Below are 25,487 nucleotides of genomic sequence, written 5' to 3'. Positions count from 1 at the left end.
AAACTCAGCTCCTCCACCTGTTATTAATGTCCTAGGCACTTTGGTTGGGGTCTTTGGTGTCTGAACACGCAGGTGAGGGAAAAAACTAGAAGCTGATGGTTAGAGCGAGAGTCCTTATTAGAAAACAGATTCACTGGCTGCCTCTCCAAGTTCGCTGTATTACCCTGGGCACAAAATTTAGTTTTAACCTATAAAACGGGGGTAATAAAAACCACCTTACATTTTTCTTCTTGTCATCAATCTCCCATGGTGCCAGCCATCACATTCTGCTATTCCATGCTTTAGTTGGGTGAGGAAACAGAAACAGAGGGACAGCGAAAATTGACAAAATACCTGGTGTCCCCAGGTTCATCTCACAAAGCAGATATTCGCGGGGGCACTGGGCTTCCTGGGGTGGGGGGTGCCTGGCCCTTTTTTCCTACACCCACTTCCTCTAGAGCCCTTGATATTTTGTCAGCTCCCACTGGCAGACCTCACAGCAGGCTCACCATCTGTGTTTATTACAAACTGTTTAATTGCTTATCCCAATAACTTTACAAATATAGAACCACATGCCAGTCTGGGGGCGCTCTGCAGTGAGTCACTACAAACTAGCCCAGGCATAGCTTAATGCCGCTGAGATCCATCTAGGAGCAGTCCTAGCAGTGGCCTCAGCCATGTGGGTACGAGGGCCTTGGAGGAGGGCTGCCAACTGTAACCAGGGGACCCGGTTTCAGGTCTGTGGAGGCGCTTCGACAGCACGATGCTCATTCTCTGTCCGGAGTGTCTCCATGTACTTCCGCATCTTCTCAACCATCCAGGAGGGCAGGACAAAGGATTTCAGCTCCTCTAACTTCAGGTCCAGGCATCCTCTGGAACAGACATTGAGGAGGAGAGTTGGAGCAAGGGAGGATGTAGGTCCATGCTCATCCCAGTGGGGAGGGGAGAGCAGAGACTACTGGTTTTACCTGTAGTCATCGCTGGCAGCGAGGTCCCGGATGTCCTCCTCAATGAGAAGGTAGGCCTAGAGTAGGAGCAAAGGAGAGTCATCATTGCCTATGGTTCACTTCAGTCAACTCGATTAGTACTTTATTAAATGTCTGCTTAAAGTAAGGGCTGGAAGGGAGGGGCCGGTAGTCACAGTTTATAATTTAGCAATGGAGAGAGTAGAGAGAGACTGTCTGTCTGGGGAACAGTTCCTTGAAGCATTCTTTTACTCAAGTTGAAACTTTCTGGGTGGGAGAGTGGGCAATGGTGACTAATTTATCTATAGCTGCCATCTCTTGTAAAAAGGGACCCTGACGTGTTGTAAAATGAAAGGGCCAATAAAAAGGAACACACCTGAGTCAGTGCTAATGAGGTGGATGAACCTAGAGCCTATTACACAGAGTGAAGTAAGATGGAAAGAGATAAATAAACATTGCATATTAACCCATATGTATGGAATCTAGAAAGATGGTACTAATGATCCTATTTGCTGGGCAGTAATGGAGGTACATACATAGAGAACAGACTTACTGACATGGAGGGGGTGGGGTAAGAAGGAGACGGTGGGACAAATGGAGAGAGTAGCATGGAAACATACACTAACATATGTAAAACAGCCAGTGGGAATTTGCTGTATAACTCATGGAACTCAAACTGGGGCTCTGTGACAACCTAGTGGGATAGGATGGGGTAGGAGGTGGGAGGGAGGCTTAAGAGGGAGGGGACATATATACCTATGGGTGATCCATGTTGATGTACGGCAGAAACCAACACAATATTGTAATTATCCTTTAATAAAATATAAATTAAAAAAAAATGAAAGGGCCAGAGAGCCAGCAAAATATATGTGGAAACAGGAAATCAGAAGGAAGCCATGTGTGAACCCTGGAACTAAGATAAGCTGGTTTTGAACTTTGAGGCAAAAGGGCAAACAGATAAACTGCACTGCTGTCGAGGAGCTGGGCTGTGTGGTCTGGGGCCTGCAGAATTGCTTTGGCACAACGCCATGATCTGCCTCAGGAGAGTCCTCTTGTGAATTTACCATGTGGGCGATGATGTTCATCACATGAGAGTCTTCTGTGGGAGGCATTTCTTTCCAGTCTTAGGGTCAGAAATAACTGTGTGTCCCTTGAGTCATTTGACTGTCTTCATCTCAGGGGCAAAGGAACTGAATTTGTGAAAACCTATAGACATGCACTGGTCTCCCAGTCTGGTAACTTAAAATTCCCCTGCCCTTTTTTCTTAAAAAACAAACAAACAAACAATTCTTTTTTTTATAACTAATCTTGCTCCTGCCTCAATTTTCAATCATGCCTTTCCTTTTTTCCTCTCTGTTTCTTATTTATGTGTTCACAGTAAGCTTCCTAAAATATTTTTTGAAAGAGAGTATAGCATAAATACAGTAGGAAATAAAAGGTAGCCAGGTAGGGGATGGTGTAGTGGCTTGCAAGGCCACTGAATTCTAACAGGAGCAGTCCCGGCAGTGGGACTAAGTGCATCTTCAGGTGAGAGACAGTGCATGTGATGGACACATCCCCCATGACAGTTTTAGAATACATGTGAAGATGATTTTCCTAAGGATGTTGCTTGATTTGAGCTGAGAACTCTTCAAGTAGAGTGATTTTGGAAGGGGCTGCCAGGTGTGGCAAACAAGTTTCACTGCATGTGCTATTTTTTTCTGCCAAGGGGTGCTGCCTGGGGCAGTGTTGAGAAGAGATTCCGTAGGTGCTGGTGGCAGAGTTGTGATGGAGGGGTGAAATCTATTGACAGGCAGTGCGTGATGGCAAAGAGTGTTAAGTGTGTCTTGTACTTGGTATTCTTACGTACAGCTAATATGAACTACATATGAGGGTGCCGTGGGGGCGGGGAGCGGGCGGTGTGTGGGAGACCCGGGCACAGGAGAGGAGAGGCAGGGGTTACAGACGGGTCTTCTGCGTGAAGGAATGGGCCCTCTCTCCTACAAGTCTCCTTTCTCATTTGTTGGGCATGGAGCCTCTCAGGTTTGGAGGTAAGCTGTCACCAACAGCCTGGTCCCTGGGCTGGGTGGGTCCCTGGCAGTGGCGCGTGTGAACAGTGCTTACCATCTTTCCCCCTGTTGCCCGCATATGATGCTGCTCGGCCAGCCAGTGCTTGTCCTGGGGGTCAGCTGCATACTGTGAGGGATGAAGCCACAGGGGGAGACATTAGCCTGGTGTGATGGGCATTTTTCATTTGGTTCAGAACATACTCTTAGCCTTTGAGGCCTTTTTGTAAGGCTGGACCCCGGGGGCCATGATGGGCCGCCCCTCCTCTCCCTCCCTCCGGTGGGGTAAGTCCCTAACGGAAGGAGCCTGCCAGACCCTGGGGACCAATGACAGCACACTTCACCAACTAAAGCCGCCCCACCCCAGCCATGTAGAAGCACCTGTCAGCCCGCGACGCCTCAGCCTGGCGACCTATTGGAACCCCCGTCCATCTAGCCTGACCATCCCTCGCAGATCGTATAAAAACCACCCCCAACACGGTCCGGGCGGACTTCCTCGACCTGCCTCGTTCGGGTCCGGGAACCCCGCCCGGGAGCGCTTCGCCATTAAAAAGCCTGTCAGACACTCGTTTGGTGTCCTGGTCTTCTACCTAACACTTCTTACCAACAAGACCTCTGGTGGCTAGAGAGGGCTCACTGACCTCTTCAGAGCAAACAGGCCTGAGTCCAGGAGGCCAGGGAAAGGGGCCCAATTCCCAGAGACTTAATACACTTCTAATTCCTTTCCCTTTAAAAAAAATTTTTTTTTTTTTTTGGCCAAGACTCGAGGCTTGTGGGATCTCAGTTCCCCAACCAGGGACTGAACCTGGGGCATGGCAGTGAAAGAATGGAGTCCTAACCACTAGACCACCAAGGAACTTGCCCGTTTGCTTTCTTTTACGTTATCTTTTATTATAACATCAAGGGGCTGCCCTGGTAACTCAGTTGGTAAAGAATCTGCCTGCAATGCAGGAGACTCAGGTTCAGTCCTTGGGTGGGGAAGATCCCCTGGAGAAGGAAATGGCAAACTACTCCCATATTCTTGCCTGGGAAATCCCATGGACAGAGGAGCCTGGCAGGCTACAGTGGGGGTTCGCCAAGAGTTGGACATGATTTAACAACTAAACCACCACCATAACATCAAAGATTAGCCCTGCCAAGGGCTCCGAGTTGAACACTCGAGTTGTTTCTCTCTACGGAAATCTTTAGTAAAAGGCGAAAGATACATTCGATTTCAAGAGAAACCAGAGTATCCTCCCTTTCCTTCCTTAAAACATAGGACCTCTGGCAACTGGTCAGACTGGTGACTACGTTTGAGAGCTGTACTCCTCTGTGAAGAAGTGATTGGAGGTGGCTTACAACACATGTGGCTATTAAGGTGACCAAATTTTTTAAAGCAAAAGTCTGGACACTTCATGCCCTGGAAGCAGAAGAGCATCTTGGGTAAGAACTTAATTGTGGGGTTCAGAGCTCAGCCCATAGGGAGCATGTGTGGTGGGGAAAGTTGGAGACGAGCATATGTGCAGGTGGCCAATTTGGCCTGGTGGGCTTTTAGCGGGTGGCAGGTTAAAAAAAACAAGAAAGAAAAGAAAAAAAAAACCTGGTTCATAAATCTTGGTTTCTTCTACTTATTAGGTGGTGTAAATCGAGGCAATGATTTCTTTGAGACTCAGTTTCTTTATTTGTAAAACAGAGGGTATTAACACTTATAGGACTGTTGTTAAAATTAAAGGAGTCAGCACATCCCTGTTGGTCCAGTGGATTAGAACCTGCCTGCCAATGCAGAGGACCTGGGTTCAGTCCTGGTTGGTGAAGATCCTACATGCCGGGGAGAAACTAAACCTGTGTGCCCCAACTACTGCGCGCACATCCAGCAACTACTGAAGGCTGAGCACCTGGAGCCAGCGCTCTGCCTCGAGGGAAGCCCGCACACCACAACTAGAGAGTAGACCCTGCTTGCCGCAACTAGAGAAGGCTGGACACAGACCCAATGTAGCCAAAAAAAATAAATAAATAAAATTAAAAAAAAAAAAAAGAAGGGCTTCCCTGGTGGCTCTGTGGTGAAGAGTCCGCCTGTCAGTGCAAGGGATGCAGGTTCCATCCCTGATCTGGGAAGACCTCACATGCCGAGCGACTGAGCCCGCGCGCCACAGCTACTGAGCTTGTGCTCTAAAGCCTGGGAGCTGCAACTAGTGAGCTCAGGAGCCGCAACTACTGAAGCCTGTGTGTCCCAGAGCCTGAGCTTGGCAACAAGAGAAGCCCGTGGAGTGAGAAGCTGGTGCATCCCAACCAGAGAGCAGACCCTAAGGAGGGGCTCTCCGAAAACAGAGAAGAGCCTGTGCAGCAACAAAGACCCAGCACAGTCAAAAATAAATCTTAAAAAAAAAAAAAAGTAAAATGAGGGGGACTTAATAACATGGACGAATCTCTTAAGGTCTTATTCCCTAGATTTATAGTGGTCAGCACACTTTTTCTATAAATACTTTAGGCTTTGCTGGTCACATAATCTTTATTTTTTCTTTTTAAATTACCCTTAAAAAACGTCATCACTCTGCGTTGGACAAAAACAAGGCTACGCTGGATTTGGCTCCAGGGTATACAGCTTGCTCTACATTAGACTGTAAGCTCTGTGAGGGCAAGTAGCTGTGTGTGTCTGTTTTGCCCACTGCTGTATCTCTGCAGTCTGAGACTGCTCAGTACTCAATAGATATTTGAATGAATGAACGAACGAATTTTGGGGTGAAAAAAAAACTTAGGGCAATATATATAGGATAAGACCAATAACATAAACAAAACATCATTAAAGGACAAGGACACATAGACACACACGGGACTGAAAATGCTACCATGCTGCTGGGGGTAACCTCTAGGGGAGAAGAGTCAGAGTCAAGAGGGAAGCGGAGTTTGGTGCCTTGTTCCCCATTAGCTTTAGTGCATTCTTTGAATCTTTCTACAAGAATGGGTTTATATATTATTTCTATAATTTAAAAAAGTTAAAAACAAAAAGGAAATTTGCAAAATGCCTTTAGAAGGACAGAAGAATGAGTAAAAAGGTATAACGGGCAGTTTATAGAAGAAACACAAAAACTCTAAATGGATGAAAAGATGCTTATCATCACCAGTAAAGAATTAAAAGTAAAAAACCAAAATCAATATTCTGAAAAGACTAAAATAAGAGAGAGTATCTACTGGCCGTGAGTTTATTACCAACAATGGGTCTAAGAACTGGGAAAATATGCTGGTAATGCTGACAATTTACTGAGCCCTTGCTATGCTGGCAATGTCTGGGGGCTTTATTGTGCTTTAGCTCTCTCTCTCTCTCTTTTTTAATAGAGGAAGTCCATTTTTTTTTTGAAGTATAGCTGATTCATGATATTGTATTAATTTCAGGTGTACAACACAATGATTCAATGTTTTTATAGACTATACTCCTTTTAAAGTTATTACTACTGACTTCCTTGGTGGTCCAATGGTTAAGAATCTGCCTTCCAATGCAGGGGATGTGGATTTGATCCCTGGTCAGGAAACTAAGCCCGTGAGTCACAACTAAGACCCAAAGAAGCCAAATAAGTACTAAAAGGAAAAGTTACTACAAAAAGGCTGTTTCACTGCATTCTCTCTTAATTCTACCGACCATAAAAGGCTGGTTTGCATCCTTCTCATTTTACAGAGGACAAAACAGGCTCAGAAATGTGGAGCCACTTGCCCAAGGTCACGCACTAGTAAGTAATGGAATCGGGACTGAGATGATATTCTTAACCACTGCACAAAAGGACCTGGAAGTAGGTCTAAGAGCGTATCTATTTGGCAATGATGCCAGCGAGGGTCTTGGACAAGGTGGATCTAACAGAACAGTCAGGCAGAGAAAAGGGTGGGGGTGGTGGGGGGAGGTCATCAAAGGGAACAGCAGGAGTGGAGACACTAAGGGAGGAAAACGAAGTAGCAGCACGCAGGCCGAAACATAGGTTGAAAATCCCAGAACATAAGACTGATAAGATAGAAGTAGCTTTGCCCTTTAAAGAACTTGACCTTGCACCAAATGTAGCGGCCAGAGCCCCTGATTCTGAGACCCCAAGGAGCTGTTCTGACAAGGGACACCGAGTCTTGCACAGAGGTGCAAAAACCATTAACCTGAACACGTGCGTGTTACCTTTCTTCTAATATATTTGGATGCTTCTGTGACTGATAAAATACAAACTTATCTAAGAGCATGAATTCATGCCCTCCCAGCTCCATTATTTTCTCAAATAGTGGAGACCAAAGCATAGCTCAGATGCGGAGTCCCCTCTTTGGAAAACGTTAGAACTGCTGCTCCGTTGCGATCTCTTTATTTCGCAGACAACTGAATACAGCAGTGGTTAAGAGCTCAGGATCTGCAGAAGACAGAATCCTGACTCACGTCCAAGAGGTAACGTAAGCGTAGCACTTAGAACCATGTTAGACACACAGCAAATAGACGAGGACAGGAGCTATGTTATGAGGCACAGAGGTGCTGAGTCAATTACAAAAGGTAAAGGTTAAGAGCAGAGGGGCCACTAGAACCCTGCTGCCCTGGCTCCTGGGTCAGGGTTTACTCCAGGTTCCTCTGGGCCATGGAGAGTTCGCAGTGCCGTCTATTCCATGGCCAGGGTTGGCCCGACTCCTGGCACTCACGTACCTTAAAGAGGTGTGGGTGCTTGATGTAGATCCTCCCTCGGGTGCCCCCCATCCCCAGGGCCCTGCAAGGCAACAGACGAGTGGTGAGGATCCCAGCAGGCGTGGTGCTCAGGGGGACCCCTCAGGGCCCCTCCCTCAGCACCAACTCCGTACAGACTTACTTGTTGGCTCGAGATCCCAACACGAAGGTGGTAGATTCGTTCAGCCGAGCTGGGTCCCACTGTGCAAAAGACAGAGAGGCTGGTGAGGTGGAGGTTTATCTGGTGGGCAGGACAGAAACTCTCCCCCACCCTCTCCTACCATCATCCTTGGCCATTACTGAACAAACAGCTGATTTAAGAAACTGAATACTTTAAAACTACTGGCCACTGTGCTATATACTGTGGTGGGGGGAATGGGGGGCTGAGGGGTAAGGGGATGAATCAGGGACAGTCTCTGTTCTCCACAGGGTCACAAACGCACATGCGGATAATGATACCACTATAAGGTGGGCGGTGACACAGATGAGTGCAGGGCCTGATGGGAGTCAAGGGGAGGGTAACAGAGGGCTTCCTTGAAGGGTGACTCCCAAGGTGGTGCTGACAGACAGCAGAGCTGGACAGTGAGAAGGGAGGCAGGAGGGGCAGCGCAAGCAGGCAGGTGACGGCTGGGGCGCTTGCGGAGAAACCACAGAGGCTCTGTGCTGCTGAAGAGCGAGCATTCGGAGAGTGGCAACGGCTGGGGCTGGAGGGAAGCAGAGTGGGGCTGGGGGTGCTCGTTCACTACGTGGACGGCTTTTTATTTGTTTATCCTGGAGGTGATGGAGTCACTGAAGGCCTCTAGGCAGGGAGAGCTGGATTTGCACTCACGATAGCCTGCTCTTCTGTAACTCGGCTAACGGGTGTGAAGTGGTCAACTATAGGAGGGGTGGGCAGTTTAGAGGTAGTTGTACAGAGCAGTTTGGAAAATGAGGGGGAATTCCCTGGTAGTCCAGTGGTTAGGACTCTGCACTTCCACTGCAGGGGGATGGGTTTGATCCTTGGTTGGGGAACTTAAGGTCCTGCATGCCAGTTTGGCCAAAAAAAGAGGAAGATGAGGGCCGCAGTAGTAGGATGAAGGAAGAAGAAGGAATAGGAACCTCTTTATGGAATGTATTTGGGAGGCAGAATCAGCCGGGACTGGATGTAGGGAGGGGAAGGGAAGGAAGAGGCAAAGATGACTCAAGAAGAGAAGGTCGAAGTGGGTCTGGGAGAAAGATTCTGATTTCAACTCTGGATACGCTGAGTTTGAAATTCTATGGAGATTCCAGGCCAAGAGCTCCAGCAGACAGTAGGATATACAGGTTTTAAACTAGAGGGAAAGGTGGGGTACAAACCAAGAGGTAAGGGAACTTCAGCAAGTACTAGTCCCCAAGATCTAATAAGCGTGGATGCTTTAGGTCATCCAGAGAGAAACCTGAGGTGGAGAAGTGGGCAATGGAGAGAATTCTGGGGAATGCCCACTTATACAGGAGGAAGGACTCACTGGAGAGAGAGAAGGGGTGTTTGGAGAGAAAGACAGAGCTCTAGGAGGCTGCGGGATCACCCGCTCCAAGGGAGCAGAGGTGAAGAAGGCAGGCCTGGGCACTGGTGGAGGCTGCGGGCCAGTACAATAACGGGGGGACCATTTCCACTGGACATAGCCTCAATTTGGATGGTGGAGCTTTCACCTATCATGTATGACTGGACAGTGGGCTTGCATTTTAGTTGAAGAAAAGATTCTATTCTTATACCAGTCATAATGGCCATCATCAAAAAAATCCATAAACAACAAATGCTGGAGAGGGTGTGGAGAGAAAGGAACCTTCCTTAATTGTTGGTGGCAATATAAACCGCTATAGCCACTATGGAGAACAGTATGGAAGCTCCTTTAAAAACAGAGCTACCATATGACCCTGCAATCCCACTTCTAGGCATATATCCAGAGAAAAACATGGCCCCAAAAGATACATGCACCTCAGTGTTCATTGCAGCACTGTTTACAACGGCCAAGACATGGAGACAACCTAAGCCTCCATTAGCAGAGGAGTGGATAAAGAAGAGTGGTACCCACACAATGCAACATTATTCAGCCATTAAAAAGAATGAAATAAGGTCATTTGCAGCAACATGGATGCAGCTAGAGAATGTCACACTGAGAGAAGTCAGAGAGAAGGAGAAATATCATATGACATTGCTTATATGTAGAATCTAAAAAGAAATGATACAAATGAACTTACTTACAAAACAGAAAGAGACTCCCAGACTTAGAAAATGAACTCATGGTTGCTGGCGGAGGGGTGGAGGGTGGGGCAGGAAGGGAAGGGAAGGGACAGTTAAGGACTTTGGGAATGGCATGCATACTCTGTTATATTTAAATGGATAACAAACACCTGTATAGCATGTGGAACTCTGCTCAATGTTATGTGGCAGCCTGGATGGGAGGGGGGTTTGGGGGAGAATGGATACATGTACCTGTATGGCTGAGTTCCTTCACTGTTCAATTCAAACTATCACAACATTGTTAATTGGTATACCCCAAAACAAAATGTTTTTGGTGTTAAAAATATTAAAATTAAAAAAAAAAAAAAAAAAAGGCCTGCAAACAACTGTTCTGGAGGCAACAGAAGCTAACAGTTTTAAGAACCCAGACTGGTGTCCCTGGACCTTGGGTTTGATACAGCTCTGCCACTTACTCGGTATGTGACTTTGGGCAACTCTGTAATCCTTAGTATCTTCAAGCGTATCAAATGTGTAGGATAACAGATAAAATAATTTCTGCCATGAGGTAGGAAAGGAAGCTCATGAACCATAGAAAGGTAACAGAATCTCTCTCAACAGGTTGTGATAAAGATTAAATGAGGCAACCCATACCAAAGGTACAGGGCGGTGCCTGTGACATAGCAAGTGCTGGATAAGTCTTGGTGACACCGAGCTTTTACAGGGAGAAGGGTGCAGCAGACACCAAGCCCTCTCTTTGTTTTGCCCCTAATTTCAATCCTTACTTGGGATCCTCCTGGAAGCCAGAGTTGGGAGGTAGGAGGGCAGGTAAAATGGCTCTGTCGCACACATCCTTCACCCAACCCCAGGCCCTTTCCCTCAAGGGGGGGCCCAGAGCTTGGACTGGGGTCTCCCTAGGACAGGGGTCACTGCCATGCTCACAGCATCATACCTTAGGGCCTTCCCGGCGAATTGGTTCACAGGATTTTGGTTTCCATCTGCTTGAAGGGAAAGAGGAAAGGTGAATTCTCCGAGATAGGGCCTAGGACTGCAAGAAAGTTTGCTGCTACTGGTGGGAGCTCCTCAAACACTCTCACTCCAGCCCCAGGGAGACTGCTGCCTGGTGCCCGTTAGAGGCGGTGCAAAGGGAAAAAGAACAGGTCCTAGTCCACTCAAGGACTCAATCTGACACCATCTAGCCATGTGGGCAAGTCTGGGAACCTCTCTGGGCTGCAGTTTCTCATCTGACAGAAGAGATAACAGTAGCAAGTCCCAGTCTTGTGTAAGTGAGGAATGAACTTGCTTCAGGCAGGAAACAAGTCTAAGGTATAAGGATTACACTAATCCATCTCCTAAGCTGGTGGTTTCAAACGATCTCCATCTCTCTTAACCAGATCAGTGTGGCTCGTCCTCACCCTACCCCCAAACCTCGGCCATTCCATGCAGCTTGCAGGATCTCAGTTCCCTGACCAGGGAGGCTTTATCTTTTTTACAGGTCAGAATTAGGCTTCCACGTAACGCTGTTTGAAAAAGATTCTGTTCCTTCAACAGTCTTTGAAAATGACCATCCTGGAGGCAATGTGGTATAGTTTTGCCGTTTATAGCTGTCTGACTTTGGGCAAGTAATTGTGAGTCTGTTTCCTTATTTGCAGAATTAATTATACCGTCGTCAGAGGGTGGTTGGAAGGATTAAAAGGAAAAGTGTATATTAGGTGTTCAGACCAGTGATGGCACATTACAAGCATTCGTGTGTGTGTGCTAAGTCACTTTAGTCGTGCCTGACTCTGTGTGCCAGGCTCCTCTGACCTTGGAATTCTCCAGGCAAGAGTACTGGAGTGTGTTGCTACGCCCTCCCCCAGGGGATCTTCTCGACCCAGGGATCAAACCCACGTCTCCCGTGCCTCCTGCACTGCAGGTGGGTTCTTTACCGCCGGGCCACTGGGGAGGCCCCACAAGCGTGTGGTACATACTAATAAAATACACTTCTGGTGTTTAAAGAGAACCTTTGGTGTTTAGTGAAGCTGGGCTGAACTGTTCTGGGGTAAAAGCAAGATACGACACCCTCCTCACGGCCTTCTTCCCTCAGCCCTCAGACTAGAGAACTCTCCTCCCTGGGTTCTTGCACAGATGAGTCTGAGTCTGCCAGGCTGCCAGGCAGCGAACTCTGGCCTCCTCTCCTCCAGGCCTACCCCCCGCCCACTCTCCCCGAGCTCTGCTGGCCTCTACTCACACCATGCCCGCGGCGGCCCGGTCGTTTGACAGGATGTGTCCTGGAGGCCGTCCCTTCCGCTGCCAAAGAGAAGAGAACAGCCATCAGAGGCCTGGCCCTGTGGGAGCCCCCAGCCCACGGGCAGGACCAGGGTCGCCTGAAGGAGGTGGCTTCCCTGCGAGGCCAGATGACGCTTGGGGGTGAGCGGGGAGGGTGACTGTGCTTAGGACTCCTGCCTCTCACGCTAGAAAGGCCCCAAGGGGCGCTGAGGAAGCCCACCCTCTTCTGGAGCTGCAGGGCCTTTACCCAGCCAGAAAATGAGGAGACGGTTCACCTTTTTGGGAATGGGGCTTCCTCGGAGGGCACACTCCTCTTCTGCCTGCCGGCCACGCTGGGGGTGGGGAAGGGAAGGGAGTCAGATGGAGGCTGCTGCTCGGGAGCTGCAGGTCCCGGGCCGCAGAAGACAGAAGCCCTAGACCACACCCTCTGGCTCCCTCCTGAGCCAGGACTCAGCAGCCCTCCTGGCTCGATGCTATTCAGACCTGGTCCCACAAACGGGGGATCTGTGCAGCCTCCTCGGGGCCACAGAGCTCTCCAGCCTCCCAGTCTGATTGGTCCTCCCTGCAAAACACTGTCACACAGGGACTCTGACCTTTATCCCTGGAAGCTCATGTGTCAATCTGGGTATTACTTTTTCTCCATCTGAAAATAGTAGTTTAGCCTGAAGGGAAACGACAAAAAAAGTGTTATCAGTCACTCTTTTGGTGGGTAAACCTATCTACCTCCATTAGATACAACTTCAAACTGTTAAAACTTTTTCATGGTCAGTACAAAGGGACCCTGAAATAGTCATACAAATAAACACCTTTTTTGAAAACCCTGAATAATGAAGGATCATTACTGAAAAATTACAAAAATGTAAATAAGCAAAATTTAAAAAAAAATCTGAAACCTCAGTTCCCACAGAATACTATTAACATTTCATGTAAGACTCTTCCTCACTTTTTCCATGTAAACATATGCTAAATACTTTTTTCTAATCAAATGCACTGATATTAAACATGTTCCTCAGTAAGCTGCTGTTTTGTTTTTTAAAATAAATATTGAGTGCTTAGTATGTAAGTGCTGGAGACACAGCGATTAATAGCACAAGCAAGGGCTTTCCTCTTGTGAGGCTCATTCTGTGGGTGATCTGGATGGCAAGCAAATAAACAAACACATAAAAAAGGGGATTTGGGACCATGATCGGACACAATCTGATTCATCTTTAAAAACCTGGGGCTGAGGTCCAGACGGCTTCACAGCTGAATTCTACCAAAAATTTAGAGAAGAGCTAACACCTATCCTACTCAAACTCTTCCAGAAAATTGCAGAGGAAGGTAAACTTCCAAACTCATTCTATGAGGCACCATCACCCTAATACCAAAACCTGACAAAGATGCCACACAAAAAGAAAACTACAGGCCAATATCACTGATGAACATAGATAAAAAAATCCTTAACAAAATTCTAGCAATCAGAATCCAAGAACACATTAAAAAGATCATACACCATGACCAAGTGGGCTTTATCCCAGGGATGCAAGGATTCTTCAATATCCGCAAACCAATCAATGTAATTCACCACATTAACAAATTGAAAAATAAAAGCCATATGATTATCTCAATAGATGCAGAGAAAGCCTCTGACGAAATTCAACATCCATTTATGATAAAAACTCTCCAGAAAGCAGGAATAGAAAGAACATACCTCAACATAATAAAAGCTATATATGACAAACCCACAGCAAACATTATCCTCAATGGTGAAATATTGAAAGCATTTCCCCTAAGTCAGGAACAAGACAAGGGTGCCCACTTTCACCACTACTATTCAACATAGTTTTGGAAGTTCTGGCCACAGCAATCAGAGCAGAAAAAGAAATAAAAGGAATCCAAATTGGAAAAGAAGTAAAACTCTCAGTGTTTGCAGATGACATGATCCTCTACATAGAACACCCTGAAGCCTCCACCAGAAAATTACTAGAACTAATTAATGAATATAGTAAAGTTGCAGGATATAAAATCAACACACAGAAATCCCTTGCATTCCTATACACTAATAATGAGAAAATAGAAAGAGAAATTAAGGAAACAATTCCATTCACCATTGCAATTAAAAGAATAAAATACTTAGGAATATATCTACCTAAAGAAACTAAAGACCTATATATAGGAAACTATAAAACACTGGTGAAAGAAATCAAAGAGGACACTAATAGATGGAGAAATATACCATGTTCAAGGATCAGAAGAATCAATATAGTGAAAATGAGTATACTACCCAAAGCAAACTATAGATTCAATGCAATCCCTATCAAGCTACCAACAGTATTTTTCACAGAGCTAGAACAAATAATTTCACAATTTGTATGGAAATACAAAAACCCTGGAATAGCCAAAGCAATCTTGAGAAAGAAGAATGGAACTGGAGGAATCAACTTGCCTGACTTCAAGCTCTACTACAAAGCCACAGTCATCAAGACAGTATGGTACTGGCACAAAGACAGAAATATGGATCAATGGAACAAAACAAAAAGCCCAGAGATAAACCCACACACCTATGGACATCTTATCTTTGACAAAGGAGGCAAGAATATACAATGGATTAAAGACAATCTCTTTAACAAGTGGTGCTGGGAAAACTGGTCAACCACTTGTAAAAGAATGAAATTAGAACACTTTCTAACACCATACACAAAAATAAACTCAAAATGGATTAAAGATCTAAACGTAAGACCAGAAACTATAAAACTCCTAGAGGAGAACACAGGCAAAACACTCTCCGACATACATCACAGCAGGATCCTCTATGACCCACCTCCCAGAATACTGGAAATAAAAGCAAAAATAAACAAATGGGACCTAATTAAACTTAAAAGCTTCTGCACAACAAAGGAAACTATAAGCAGGTGAAAAGATAGCCTTCGGAATGGGAGAAAATAATAGCAAATGAAGCAACTGACAAACAACTAATCTCAAAAATATACAAGCAACTCCTGCAGCTCAATTCCAGAAAGATAAACGACCTAATAAAAAAATGGGCCAAAGAACTAAACAGACATTTCTCCAAAGAAGACATACAGATGGCTAACAAACACATGAAAAGATGCTCAACATCACTCATTATCAGAGAAATGCAAATCAAAACCACAATGAGGTGCCATTTCACACCAGTCAGAATGGCTGCGATCCAAAAGTCTACAAGCAATAAATGCTGGGGAGGGTGTGAAGAAAAGGGAACCCTCTTACACTGTTGATGGGAATGGAAACTAGTACAGCCACTATGGAGAACAGTGTGGAGATTCCTTAAAAAAACTGGAAATAGAACTGCCTTATGACCCAGCAATCCCACTGCTGGGCATACACACTGAGGAAACCAGAACTGAAAGAGACACGTGTACCCCAATATTCATCGCAGCACTGTTTATAATAGCCAGGACATGGAAGCAACCTAGATGCCCATCAGCAGACGAATGGATAAGAAAGCTGTGGTACATATACACAATGGAGTATTACTCAGCCATTAAAAAGAATACATTTGAATTAGTTCTAATGAGGTGGATGAAACTGGAGCCGATTATACAGAGTGAAGTAAGCCAGAAAGAAAAACACCAATACAGTATACTAAGGCATATATATGGAATTTAGAAAGATGGTAACGATGACCCTGTATGCGAGACAGCAAAAGAGACACAGATGTATAGAACAGTCTTTTGGACTCTGTGGGAGAGGGAGAGGGTTGGATGATTTGGGAGAATGGCATTGAAACATGTATAATATCATATATGAAATGAATCGCCAGTCCAGGTTTGATGCAGGATACAGGATGCCTGGGGCTGGTGCACTGGGATGACCCAGAGGGATGGGATGGGGAGGGAGGAGGGAGGGGGGTTCAGGATGGGGAACACGTGTACACCCGTGGCAGATTCATGGTGATGTATGGCAAAACCAATACAATATTGTAAAGTAATTAGCCTCCAATCAAAATAAATAAATTAAAAAAGAAAGAAAAACAACCTGGGGCTGGCTGCTCTGAGGATAGAGTGGAGGAAGGCAAATGGGGAAGCAGCTCAGGGCTGAGCTGTATGTTTAGAATCATCAACAGCTACACTGGCTTCAAAGCCACAAGACTAGATAAAGTCACGTGGAAGGACAGGGAGCCAGAGGTAAGATGGGATTTGCGAACTAAACAAAACAAAGAGTGTTGCTCAGCTCTACGAGGGTTAAGTTGTAACCCACTGCAAGTAGCCTGCACCCCGAGAGGAATTCAAGACGAAAAAGAGTCACTCTGTGCTTTGGAAAAACAGGTCCTCAGACAGATAAGATGTGTATCTCAGGGGGAATCTCAACGACCTCAGATTCGAGGCCCTGGTCTTGCTCTTTTCTGAGGCTGTGCCTGAGCAGCTTGCCAGCCAACCTCCCAGAAGACATTATTCTCTCAACTCATGATAGTGAGGGACAGGGGAAGCCTGGCGGGCTGCAGTCCGCGGGGTCCCCAAGAGTCGGACACGACTTAGTGACTGAACAGCAACAACGTGATAGAAGGACTGAACTCCAGTCTGCTCCTGTGGCTATCGTCATGAAGCAGATTCCAACTCTGACAGCTATTGGTTTCACAGTCAAGCACGGAATCTGGGTGATGTTGACAATTCCTATTAATAACAGCAGCTGACACATGCAAACAGGTTCACGACTATCCTGAGCACACAGCCATTTCTAGACCTGACGTCATGCCTCCTGACCACACCTTAGGAGGCAAGGAGGCAGAAAGGATGGTAGTTCTCGTGACACCAAAAGGGGCTGTGACTACGTGAAGGGTCAAGTCACCACGCACTAAGAGGAGAGCCAGATCTTAGCTCTTCTACCTCCTGCTTGTGCTAAGCCACAATTTCTTCATCTGTAAACTAGGAATTGAAAGGTGCCTTCTGTACAGGTTTCTCCTGAGATGGAAATGAACTCATGCAGGTGAAAGTGTCTACCATAGTACTTGGCATCTAGTAGCTACCTCCCGTCCCTCTGTCTTCAAAGCTCCAAGCCCTGTCTAAGTAAATAGCTCACTGGGTTTCCTTCCAAATACCACTGATGATGAGACCGTATGTCTTTGCCGAGCCCGGAGGGCTAACCCCTGTGCCTACACTTCTCTTCCCCTTTGATCTCACCTGCTCCAGGCAGCTCCGACAGGCCTCCTGGATCAGCTGCTCGGCATCCACTTCTTCCCCGACGTTGTCTCGTACATTCAGTGCTGCCTTCTGGAAGAACTAGGGAGAAGTACAATAGAAGACAGAGCCAGAAGTCCTGCTGATTTGCATCAACGTGAAGGGAACTGTACATAGAATCTACCCTTATAAAGAAGGGAAGGGGCTTCCCAGGTGGCTCAGTGGTAAAGAATCTGCCTGCCAACGCAGGAGACACACAAGACACAGGTTCGGGGAAGATCCTCTGGAGCTCGAAATGGCAACCCACTCAAGTATTCTTGCCTGGAAAATTCCATGGACAGAGGCGCCTGGTGTCCATGGAGTTGCAAAGAGTCAGACATAACTGAGCGACTAAGCACACACGTATGCATAAAGAAGGGAAAGGCAACCATGACCATGCCGTGAGGTCAGCCAGGCTTAGATTCAGGTCCCCGGCTCTACTTCCCCTCTTCATCCTCTCTTACAGGGGAGAACCATCACGGAGGTACTCAAAGCAGGGTCTTCACAGTAGTAACGTGTAGACAGTACAAAATCAAAGCATAACCTAAATGTCCAAGTACAACTGAAGTAAATTATGGACTATCTATACCATGAAGAAGTAGACAAGTATCAAAAATCACAGTAAGCAAGGTACAGGAGGATATATTTTTGACACAAAAAGGTATTCATGATATACAGTCAAGTGAAGAAAGGAAGTTATTACACAGTCTGGGATAGCGTGAGACTAAAATGGCAAAAAGCAAACATAAGACAAAAGAACTGTGAGAATACACTATATTAAAGTGGTGATGTCATGATTGTTTTCTCTCTTTTTTTGTGTGTAACTATAAATCTTCTCAATTTCTACAATGCACCTGTTTTACTTCCATAGAAGAAGAGAAAAAAAAAAAGGCCAGTGCCTGAGATGAACAGGTCAGGGAGGCCAGAAAAGACACAGTGGGCAGAAAAGCCTACTTAAACCCTGACTTCACCCCATCTGAGAGGAACATCTGTAGACTGGGCGGGGTAAGACTTGGCCAGGCCCCCGCATATCAGCAGCCCCAGCTGGCTGGGGAAAGGAAAGGCAGAAGGTTCCTCCACCAGGTACGGGGGATAGCTTGAGCCTGAAAACACCAAGGGCCAAGGTGATGCGAGGTCCAAACAGAGACACTGGGAATACATCAAAAAGAGAGTCCATGTCTCTAGAAGAAAAGATAGATTCTCTTCAGTAAATAGAAAAATTCTGAAATCTAAAACCCATGAACCCCTCGAGGCAGACAACCATGTGGAGGTACAATCACTCACATATATACCTTATACCTTTGTTGTTTACACCAAACCAAGGAGAAGAGAGTGAAAGCACTGGATTAGAGAGCTCAAGAGCTTAGGAGGAAAATTCTGCAGGCAAAATTAAGTGAAATGATCAGATGAGTTTGACTTCAAAACAAAAACTAAAAGCTGGAGATTAATACTGGTGTTCAATGTTGACTAATGACTAAGTGAATGCTAAATGAAATAACATGGATACTTTACAACCACCCTGTGAGGCGGGCAGTACAAGGAATATGTAGGCTAAGTGTAAGCCACCTCTGGATATGAGAATAAATAAGGAATTCTCAAGCACTACTGGCAGAAATGTAAAACGGCACAAAATTTCTGGAAAGAAATTTTCTTGAGGGAAAAATGTTTCCTCCTTTACCCCCCAATTTCATCTCTACAACGTTATCCTTCAGAAATATTCTCACAGGTGAACAAAGATGTTCAAAGTGTTCAAGGTAGAACTGTTTGTAATAGGGAAAATATAAATAATCCAAGTGTTCTACGGACTAGCTAACTAAACTGCAGTACATTTACACACTAGACTACTCTGCAACTATTATAAAACAATCAGTGTGAGCTATTATGTACTGACCTAGAAACATGACCAAAATACATTGTTAAATGAAAAAAACAAATTGCAGAACGGTGCAAAACGATCCTATGTATTTTTTAAACATGCATGCGCGTGTGCACACACACAGACACATAAATAAATACAGGAGACTACATGATCATTATTAACAGTCTGGTATTCTGTGCGGTGAGTTTTAGTGACTTTTGGTTTTTACTTTTATTCAATTGATACTAATACCTATTACCTAGTCTACAATTAACCTTTTAAAAAAATTAATTTATTTTTTATTGAAGGATAATTGCTTTACAAAATTTTGCTGTTTTCTGTCGAACCACAGCATGAATCAGCCATAGGTATATATATATCCCCTCTCCATCCCACCCCTCTAGGTTGATACAGAGCCCCTGTTTGAGTTTCCTGAGCCACACAGCAAATTCCCGTTGGCTATCTATTTTACATACAGTAATGTAAGTTTCCGTGTTACTCTTTCCTTGCATCTCACCCTCTCCTCCCCTCTCCTCATGTCCATGTTTATTTTCTATGTCTATTTCTCCACTGTTGCCCTGTAAATAAATTCTTCAGTACCATTTTTCTAGATTCTGTATATATGCGTTAGAATACAGTATTTATCTTTCTCTTTCTGACTCACTTCACTGTGTATAATAGGTTCTAGGTTTACAATTAACCTTCTGCTGTATTTGCTGTCACATAGCCATCTACTCATCCCATTTATCCATCCATCACTCCATTTTCTAAGCTATGTTATTAGAAGATTTTTTAAAGGGGTGTGCATTTAGTAGTAACAAGAATAAATTGATAAAATTAAACATTTCTTGGATAAGATCAGCCATTTCTAGAAGTTATTATTCTAAACGTTCTTAAGAAAATGGGTAGCTGAGATTTGGGAACACTATTAAACAAAGTGATCTGATGAGGCTGATCAAGAGCTTGCACTTAATACGAAGCTGTGATGTAATCAAGTCATTTGTACCTTGTCCTAAAAACAAGCATGGCAAGGAGGTATCTTTGCAGACAACGTGAAGCCACAAATTGTGTTTAATCAGCATTTGTCCAGGAGAGAAAGTTCCTGAATCATGGTATCCACTATCAGGACAAGCAACAAGGAAAGTGCTTTGGAGATAGACAATCCTGGTCTAGCCTTTTCCTAGTGGCTTAACCCCTTTATTTCTGCATAGGTAAAGGTGCAGAGGTATAAGAATACTTGGGGCATCCTGGGAAGTGCAGAAGTCAGGGGAAGGAATAACTAGGTATACAGCAAGGGGTGGCTGCGGTCTGATCTCAGGGGGCCATATATGCCACGTAAAGGAATTTGGATTTCACCCAGAAAAAAATGGAAAGTCATGGAGGGATTTTAAAGGATTTACATTTTAGGAATCACTGGATTTATGGAGGGTGGGCTGAAAGAGGGAAAGAACAGAGGCAGTTAAGGATTACAGCGGGATAAATAATGAAGGCCGGAACCAAGGCAGAGCCAAAGAAGAAAGGCAGGCTGGTCAGAGTGTGGGGTGGCATGCACAGGACCCCAGGACTGAATATGGAAGATGGAGGAGGGCAGAGCCCACTGGACTCTGGTTTTTAAGTGAATGATGATCTCATTTAAACTTGTCCATAACTGAGCTCCTGCTTCCTCTGCTTGTTTCCATCTTCTTCATACCAAGTCAGTGGTGATTCTACTTTACAGTTGCCTCTGGCAAATAACTTCTCTTTTTCTTTTACCCGGCACTTCTGAATTACTGGCAAATCCTATTTGCTACCTTGGAGACATATAGAATCTGACTCTTTCCTGGCACCCTTACTGCTAATACCCAAGCCTAATACTATCATCTCAAGCCTCCTAACTGCTCCTTCTGAAGTCTACTCTATGACTGTCAGAGAGACTCTTTAAAAATGATCAGATCATGAACTCTGCTCAAAACTCTCCAAGAGCCTCTATTTTACTTGTAATAAAACCCAAAGTTCTGTCAACTGGGGGAAAAAAAAAAAAGCACAACCTAAAAGTTGAGATTTATGTTTTATTTGGTGGACAAAACTGAGGACTTAAGTCCGGGACATAGCATCTAAGACAGCTTTGGGAGACAGCTCCAAGAAGGCAAGGTGGGGAGCCAGGATATCGACACACAAGTTTTTGCAACAAAGAGTAGGTAGTCGGCACATCAAAAGATTACTGTTAAACAAAGAAAACCATATCTCCAGTTACGGAATTTAGTGCTTTCCTATGTATGGAAAGATGCAGGAGTCTGGGCTCACTGAAACCATTCTTTTGGTGTGTGCCTCAGCTTCCTGGGGCCAGAATCCTGTGCCTTCTCAGTCCCGAGTCCCCTCGGGGTGCACTGTCAGGGGTGGTTGCAGCAGTTGACCGCTAGATGGTGGGCGTCCTGTTTCTGTCCTGAGTTCCCTCGGGGCTCTAGGCCGGGTGGCTGTAGAGAGATGGCTTGATGGCTGCAGCAGCCTTTGTTTTCTGATGTGGCAGGTAATACTTCTCATTCACAGTTCTCACCCCGGCTTCAAAGTTCTGCCTGAGCCGAGTCTGTTACCTGTCTGGTCACCTCTCCTACTTCTTTCCTGGTTTGGTTGGCTCCCACCACACTGGCCACTCTGGTGCTTTGAACGTGCCAAGCATGCTCCTGGCTCTGGGCCTCTGCCCTTGTTCCCTCTGCCTGGGTTGCTTTCCCTCCAGGTATATGCATGACTTGTTCCTTCCTCACTCTTTTGGGTCTCTGCTCAAATGTCTTGTCTAGACACAACCTATGAAAGAGCACCTCTGTTCCCTACAGGTCACTGTTTTCTCCTTCTCTCTGGCATTCGCTGACAAAGGACACATTTGTTTAAAGAGGGCAAGGACGCTGCCCATTTTGTTCCCTGTTGCATCCTTAAGTGCCTAGAACTGCCTGCATTATGCTGAGGGCTTAGAAAATACTTCTCGAATGAAAGAATAAATACATGAGAAGATTTAGGAAGAAAAACAAAAGAGTTCAGTCCTTAATATGCTGGGACTGAAGCATCTGTGGGAAATTCAGGTAGAGCCGTGTAGAAGATTATTAATAGATATTGAAATAAATTTTAAACAGCAACAATGGTTATCTATTAAACAAGTAATAAAAACACTTGCATTCCAAGCACAGGCTGAGCACATTACACTTAAGTCATTTCATCCTCACAACAGCTTGGCAAAACTAATGGAGCTGACCCTATGGGGCCTTGGAGGACAGGGAGCAGGCTCCTCTCCCATATCCTCTGCTTTAAAGCTCCTCAATAACAGCATCTGATGCACATTTCCTGAGTTGTCTAATAGATGTTAAAGCCACCACGAAGTGGAAGAAATGAACTTCGTGATGAACATGAGCAGAGCCTAAGGGTTAATAATGTTACTCCCTGTGATACTACACGGCCACCTCACCATCAGCCAATCAGAGAATTGTGCACAAGCTGATCACATACCCTGGGATGCCCCTCCCTCACGTTGTCTTTAAAATGCTTTGCTGAAACCCACTGGGGAGTCTGGGTGTTTCAAGCCCTAGTCTAGTCCCCGGAGGGCTTCCCTGGTGGCTCAGTGGTAAGGAACCCACCTGCCAAGGCAGGAGATGAGGGTTTGAAGATCCCATGGAGAAGGAAATAGCAACCCACTCCAGTGGTCCTGCTTGGGAAATTCCATGGACAGAGGCGCCTGGTGGGCTACAGTCCATGGGGTTGCAGAGTCAGACATGACTTAGTGACTAAATAACAATAACAGAAACAAACTAGTCCCCAGCCTCCTTGCTTGGTGCTGCCCAGCAGTAAATGTTGCACTTTCCTTCACCACTACCTGGTGTCAGTAGATTGGTTTTACCGCGTGTGGGTGAGCAGACCCAAACTTGCTTGGGCTTCCCAGGTGGCGCTAGAGGTAAAGAACCCACATGCCAATGCAGGAGACTTAAGAGATGCAGATTTGATCCCTGGGTTAGGGAGATCCCCTGGAGAAGGACGTGGCAACCCAGTCCAGTATTCTTGCCTGGAGAATCCCATGGACAGAGGAGCCTGGCGGGCTACAGTCCATAGGGTCACAGAGTTGGACATAACCGAAGCAGCTTAGCACACACATGGGTGAGGAGACCCAAACTTGCTTTGGTAACAATAAGAGGTATTCAATTACCCCCCAAAGAGAAAAAACATTCTTGGAGTGGGGATTCCAAATTGGAAAACTTTAGGCATGTGTAGGTACTAGAAAGAGCTAGGGAGACTGATGCAGGGAAGGATCACCCATGAGTCTTAACTCCTATTAATTTTTTTTCGTTGCCTCTGCATCCTTCTCACCTTCATGTACTTGTTGAAGACTGTCTGGATCTCCTCGTTGATGCTGGGCTGCAGGACAGCTCGGAGGAGGTCCATGGAGATGGCAGGATCTGTGAAACTGCAGAGGGAGGGAGGGGAAGAAGCCACAGTCAGGAGGCATGTTCCAAACATTTCTTTTCCCAATCTGCCCAGCCAATTACTGACATAAGATCCTTCAACAACAACAACAGATGGCTTTGGGACTTCCCTGGCAGTCCAGTGGTTAAAACGCTATGCTTCCACTATAGGAAGCACAGGTTTGATCCTTGGTCAGGGAACTAAGATCCTGCATGCCATGTAGCGCGGCTAGAAAAAGAAAAAAACAAACCACCCCCGAATAAACAAAAAGATGACTTTTACTGAAAACTAGCTATGTGTCCAAGTTCTGTGCAAACCACATAGATGTGGGATTTCATTTCATACTCATAACTCTATGAAATGGGCACTATTTTTAAAGTGTTTTAGCAGAATAATACTTAATACACTGTAAGTTTTAGTGAACATCCATTTAATCACTACTCAGGTCAAGACTTCCCAGGTAGTGCTAGATGTAAAGAATGAGCCTGAGATGCAGGAGATGAGGGTTTGATCCCTGGGTCTGAAGATTCCCCTGGAGGAGGGCATGGCTCCCCACTCCAGTATTCTCGGCTGGAGAATCCCATGGTGGGCTACAGTCCATAGGGTTGCAAAGACCTGGACACCGTTGAAGCGAATTAGCATACATACACACATACAGGTCAAGAAACATATACAACCAGCATCCCAAAGACCCATCTTGTGCTCCCTCCCTTCCCTGAGATGGAGACTATCAGGCCTATGTTTCTCATAATCTTCATGCTATTCTGCCTCTTTGGCAGCTTTAAACACAAGAGCCATTGAACGTTAGGGATCTTGGGCATTGTCTAATCAACACACCTCTCCCTCGTTTTGAGTTTGGGGGAAATGACTTACTCAAGGTCACACAGAGAGTTACTGAATCTGAATCTCCTCTTTCTACTGGCTGATGAACTCTTTCTTAGCCCTGTGCAGTGGGGACCGCAAAGCTGCCTTCCACACCAGGGCCCTGGAGAGACATCCCGTCCAGGGCTAGCCTTACCTTGTGGTCATCTGTGAGCGGCGGCCCCTCCGCTGCACTTGCCGGTGCTTGATCATTATGTTCCAAGGGTTCTGTGGGGACCAAGGGAGCAGATGTCACCGAGGTCCGTGACAGTGGCGTGGAGGTGGAGCGTGGGCATTAAGTTACACCTCAGACATTCCTGCTTCTCGGGTGCTTTCACCGTCTCTGCCACCTTGGGCTAGGGCGGTGCGGGGGAAGGCCCGGCCGGGGAAGAGGAACCGAGCAAAGTTTCCTGCCTCCAAAGTCCCAACCCTACTTTTCATAAAAGGGTGGAGGAAGGGGACCAGTGTTTACCGAGGGTCTACTCTGCCAGATGATGCGCTGGGCGCTTTACCCGCATTTATTATCCCTCCCCCTGACAACTTTACGAGGCAGGGGCTAGACATCTCCATCTTCCCGAAGATAAAACTGGGGCTGAGAGGCTTGACAGGGCTGGCCCACGTCACCTAGCTAGGAGGGCGGCACCAGAATTTGAAGCCAGGTCGTCGGACTGTGACAATGCCAACCCCCTCGGTAGATAAGCCGCCGCGTTCTCTCCCCCGCGGGCCAGGGTCCCGGGAGCCCGAGGCCCTGCCCGGCCCGAGCCCAGGCCCGGCCTGGGCCTCCCCGGGGGCGCCCTCACCGTGAGAACCAGCTGCCCCGCTGCGCCCGCGTCTCCCAGCTCGGGGCCACCCCGCTCTGCCCCGCCGGGTCCCCGCGGCTGCTCAACGTCGCCAGTGGCCCCCATGGCGCCACGGGCCCCCACAACTTCAGCCCGACTCTGCCACCGGCCGGAAAGCGGCCCCGTGACGTCATTGGAGCGCGCCGCCCTCAGGCTCCGGAAGCGCGACGCGGCGAGCGGAGGGGTTGCCAGGGAAACCGAGCCGCTGGTTCTCGTCCGGTT

General features: G+C 46.3%; 1 protein-coding gene and 1 pseudogene across 2 annotated transcripts; both read right to left on the bottom strand.

Annotated features, from left to right (window-relative positions):
* Window positions 1-363: 363 nt before the first annotated feature.
* Window positions 364-25,386, bottom strand: DNTTIP1 (deoxynucleotidyltransferase terminal interacting protein 1). Of its 2 annotated transcripts, none has more exons than XM_052650482.1 (13): window positions 25,227-25,386; window positions 24,584-24,654; window positions 23,470-23,566; window positions 17,250-17,348; window positions 12,702-12,770; window positions 12,384-12,440; window positions 12,071-12,129; window positions 10,793-10,841; window positions 7,786-7,844; window positions 7,626-7,686; window positions 3,048-3,119; window positions 948-1,003; window positions 364-851 (listed from the first exon to the last, which is right to left on the bottom strand). In XM_052650482.1, exons 1-13 carry the CDS (start codon window positions 25,329-25,331, stop codon window positions 713-715), a joined length of 993 nt encoding a protein of 330 aa, XP_052506442.1. In that variant the 5' UTR covers window positions 25,332-25,386; the 3' UTR covers window positions 364-712. The 2 variants fall into 2 exon arrangements, with proteins under 2 accessions (XP_052506442.1, XP_052506443.1); XM_052650483.1 differs by having other exon boundaries at window positions 367-851; window positions 10,793-10,838.
* On the bottom strand, window positions 4,117-4,221 carry LOC128058949 (uncharacterized; annotated as a pseudogene).
* Window positions 25,387-25,487: the final 101 nt, after the last annotated feature.

This window comes from Budorcas taxicolor, chromosome 13 (genome assembly GCF_023091745.1).
Source record: "Budorcas taxicolor isolate Tak-1 chromosome 13, Takin1.1, whole genome shotgun sequence".
Classification (NCBI taxonomy): Eukaryota; Metazoa; Chordata; class Mammalia; order Artiodactyla; family Bovidae; genus Budorcas; species Budorcas taxicolor.
The sequence above is the reverse complement of the archived record's forward strand: the minus strand, read 5'-3'. Positions and strand labels throughout refer to the sequence as shown.

Excerpts from the sequence above, each read along its gene's own strand:
- DNTTIP1 (XM_052650482.1), bottom strand. The coding sequence starts at position 25,331 with ATGGGGGCCACTGGCGACGTTGAGCAGCCGCGGGGACCCGGCGGGGCA. Across the intron at positions 12,130-12,383 it reads GAAGCCCCATTCCCAAAAAG|CGGAAGGGACGGCCTCCAGG; the intron begins GTGAACCGTCTC and ends TCTCTTTGGCAG. Across the intron at positions 3,120-7,625 it reads AGCACCCACACCTCTTTAAG|TATGCAGCTGACCCCCAGGA; the intron begins GTACGTGAGTGC and ends CATCCCTCACAG.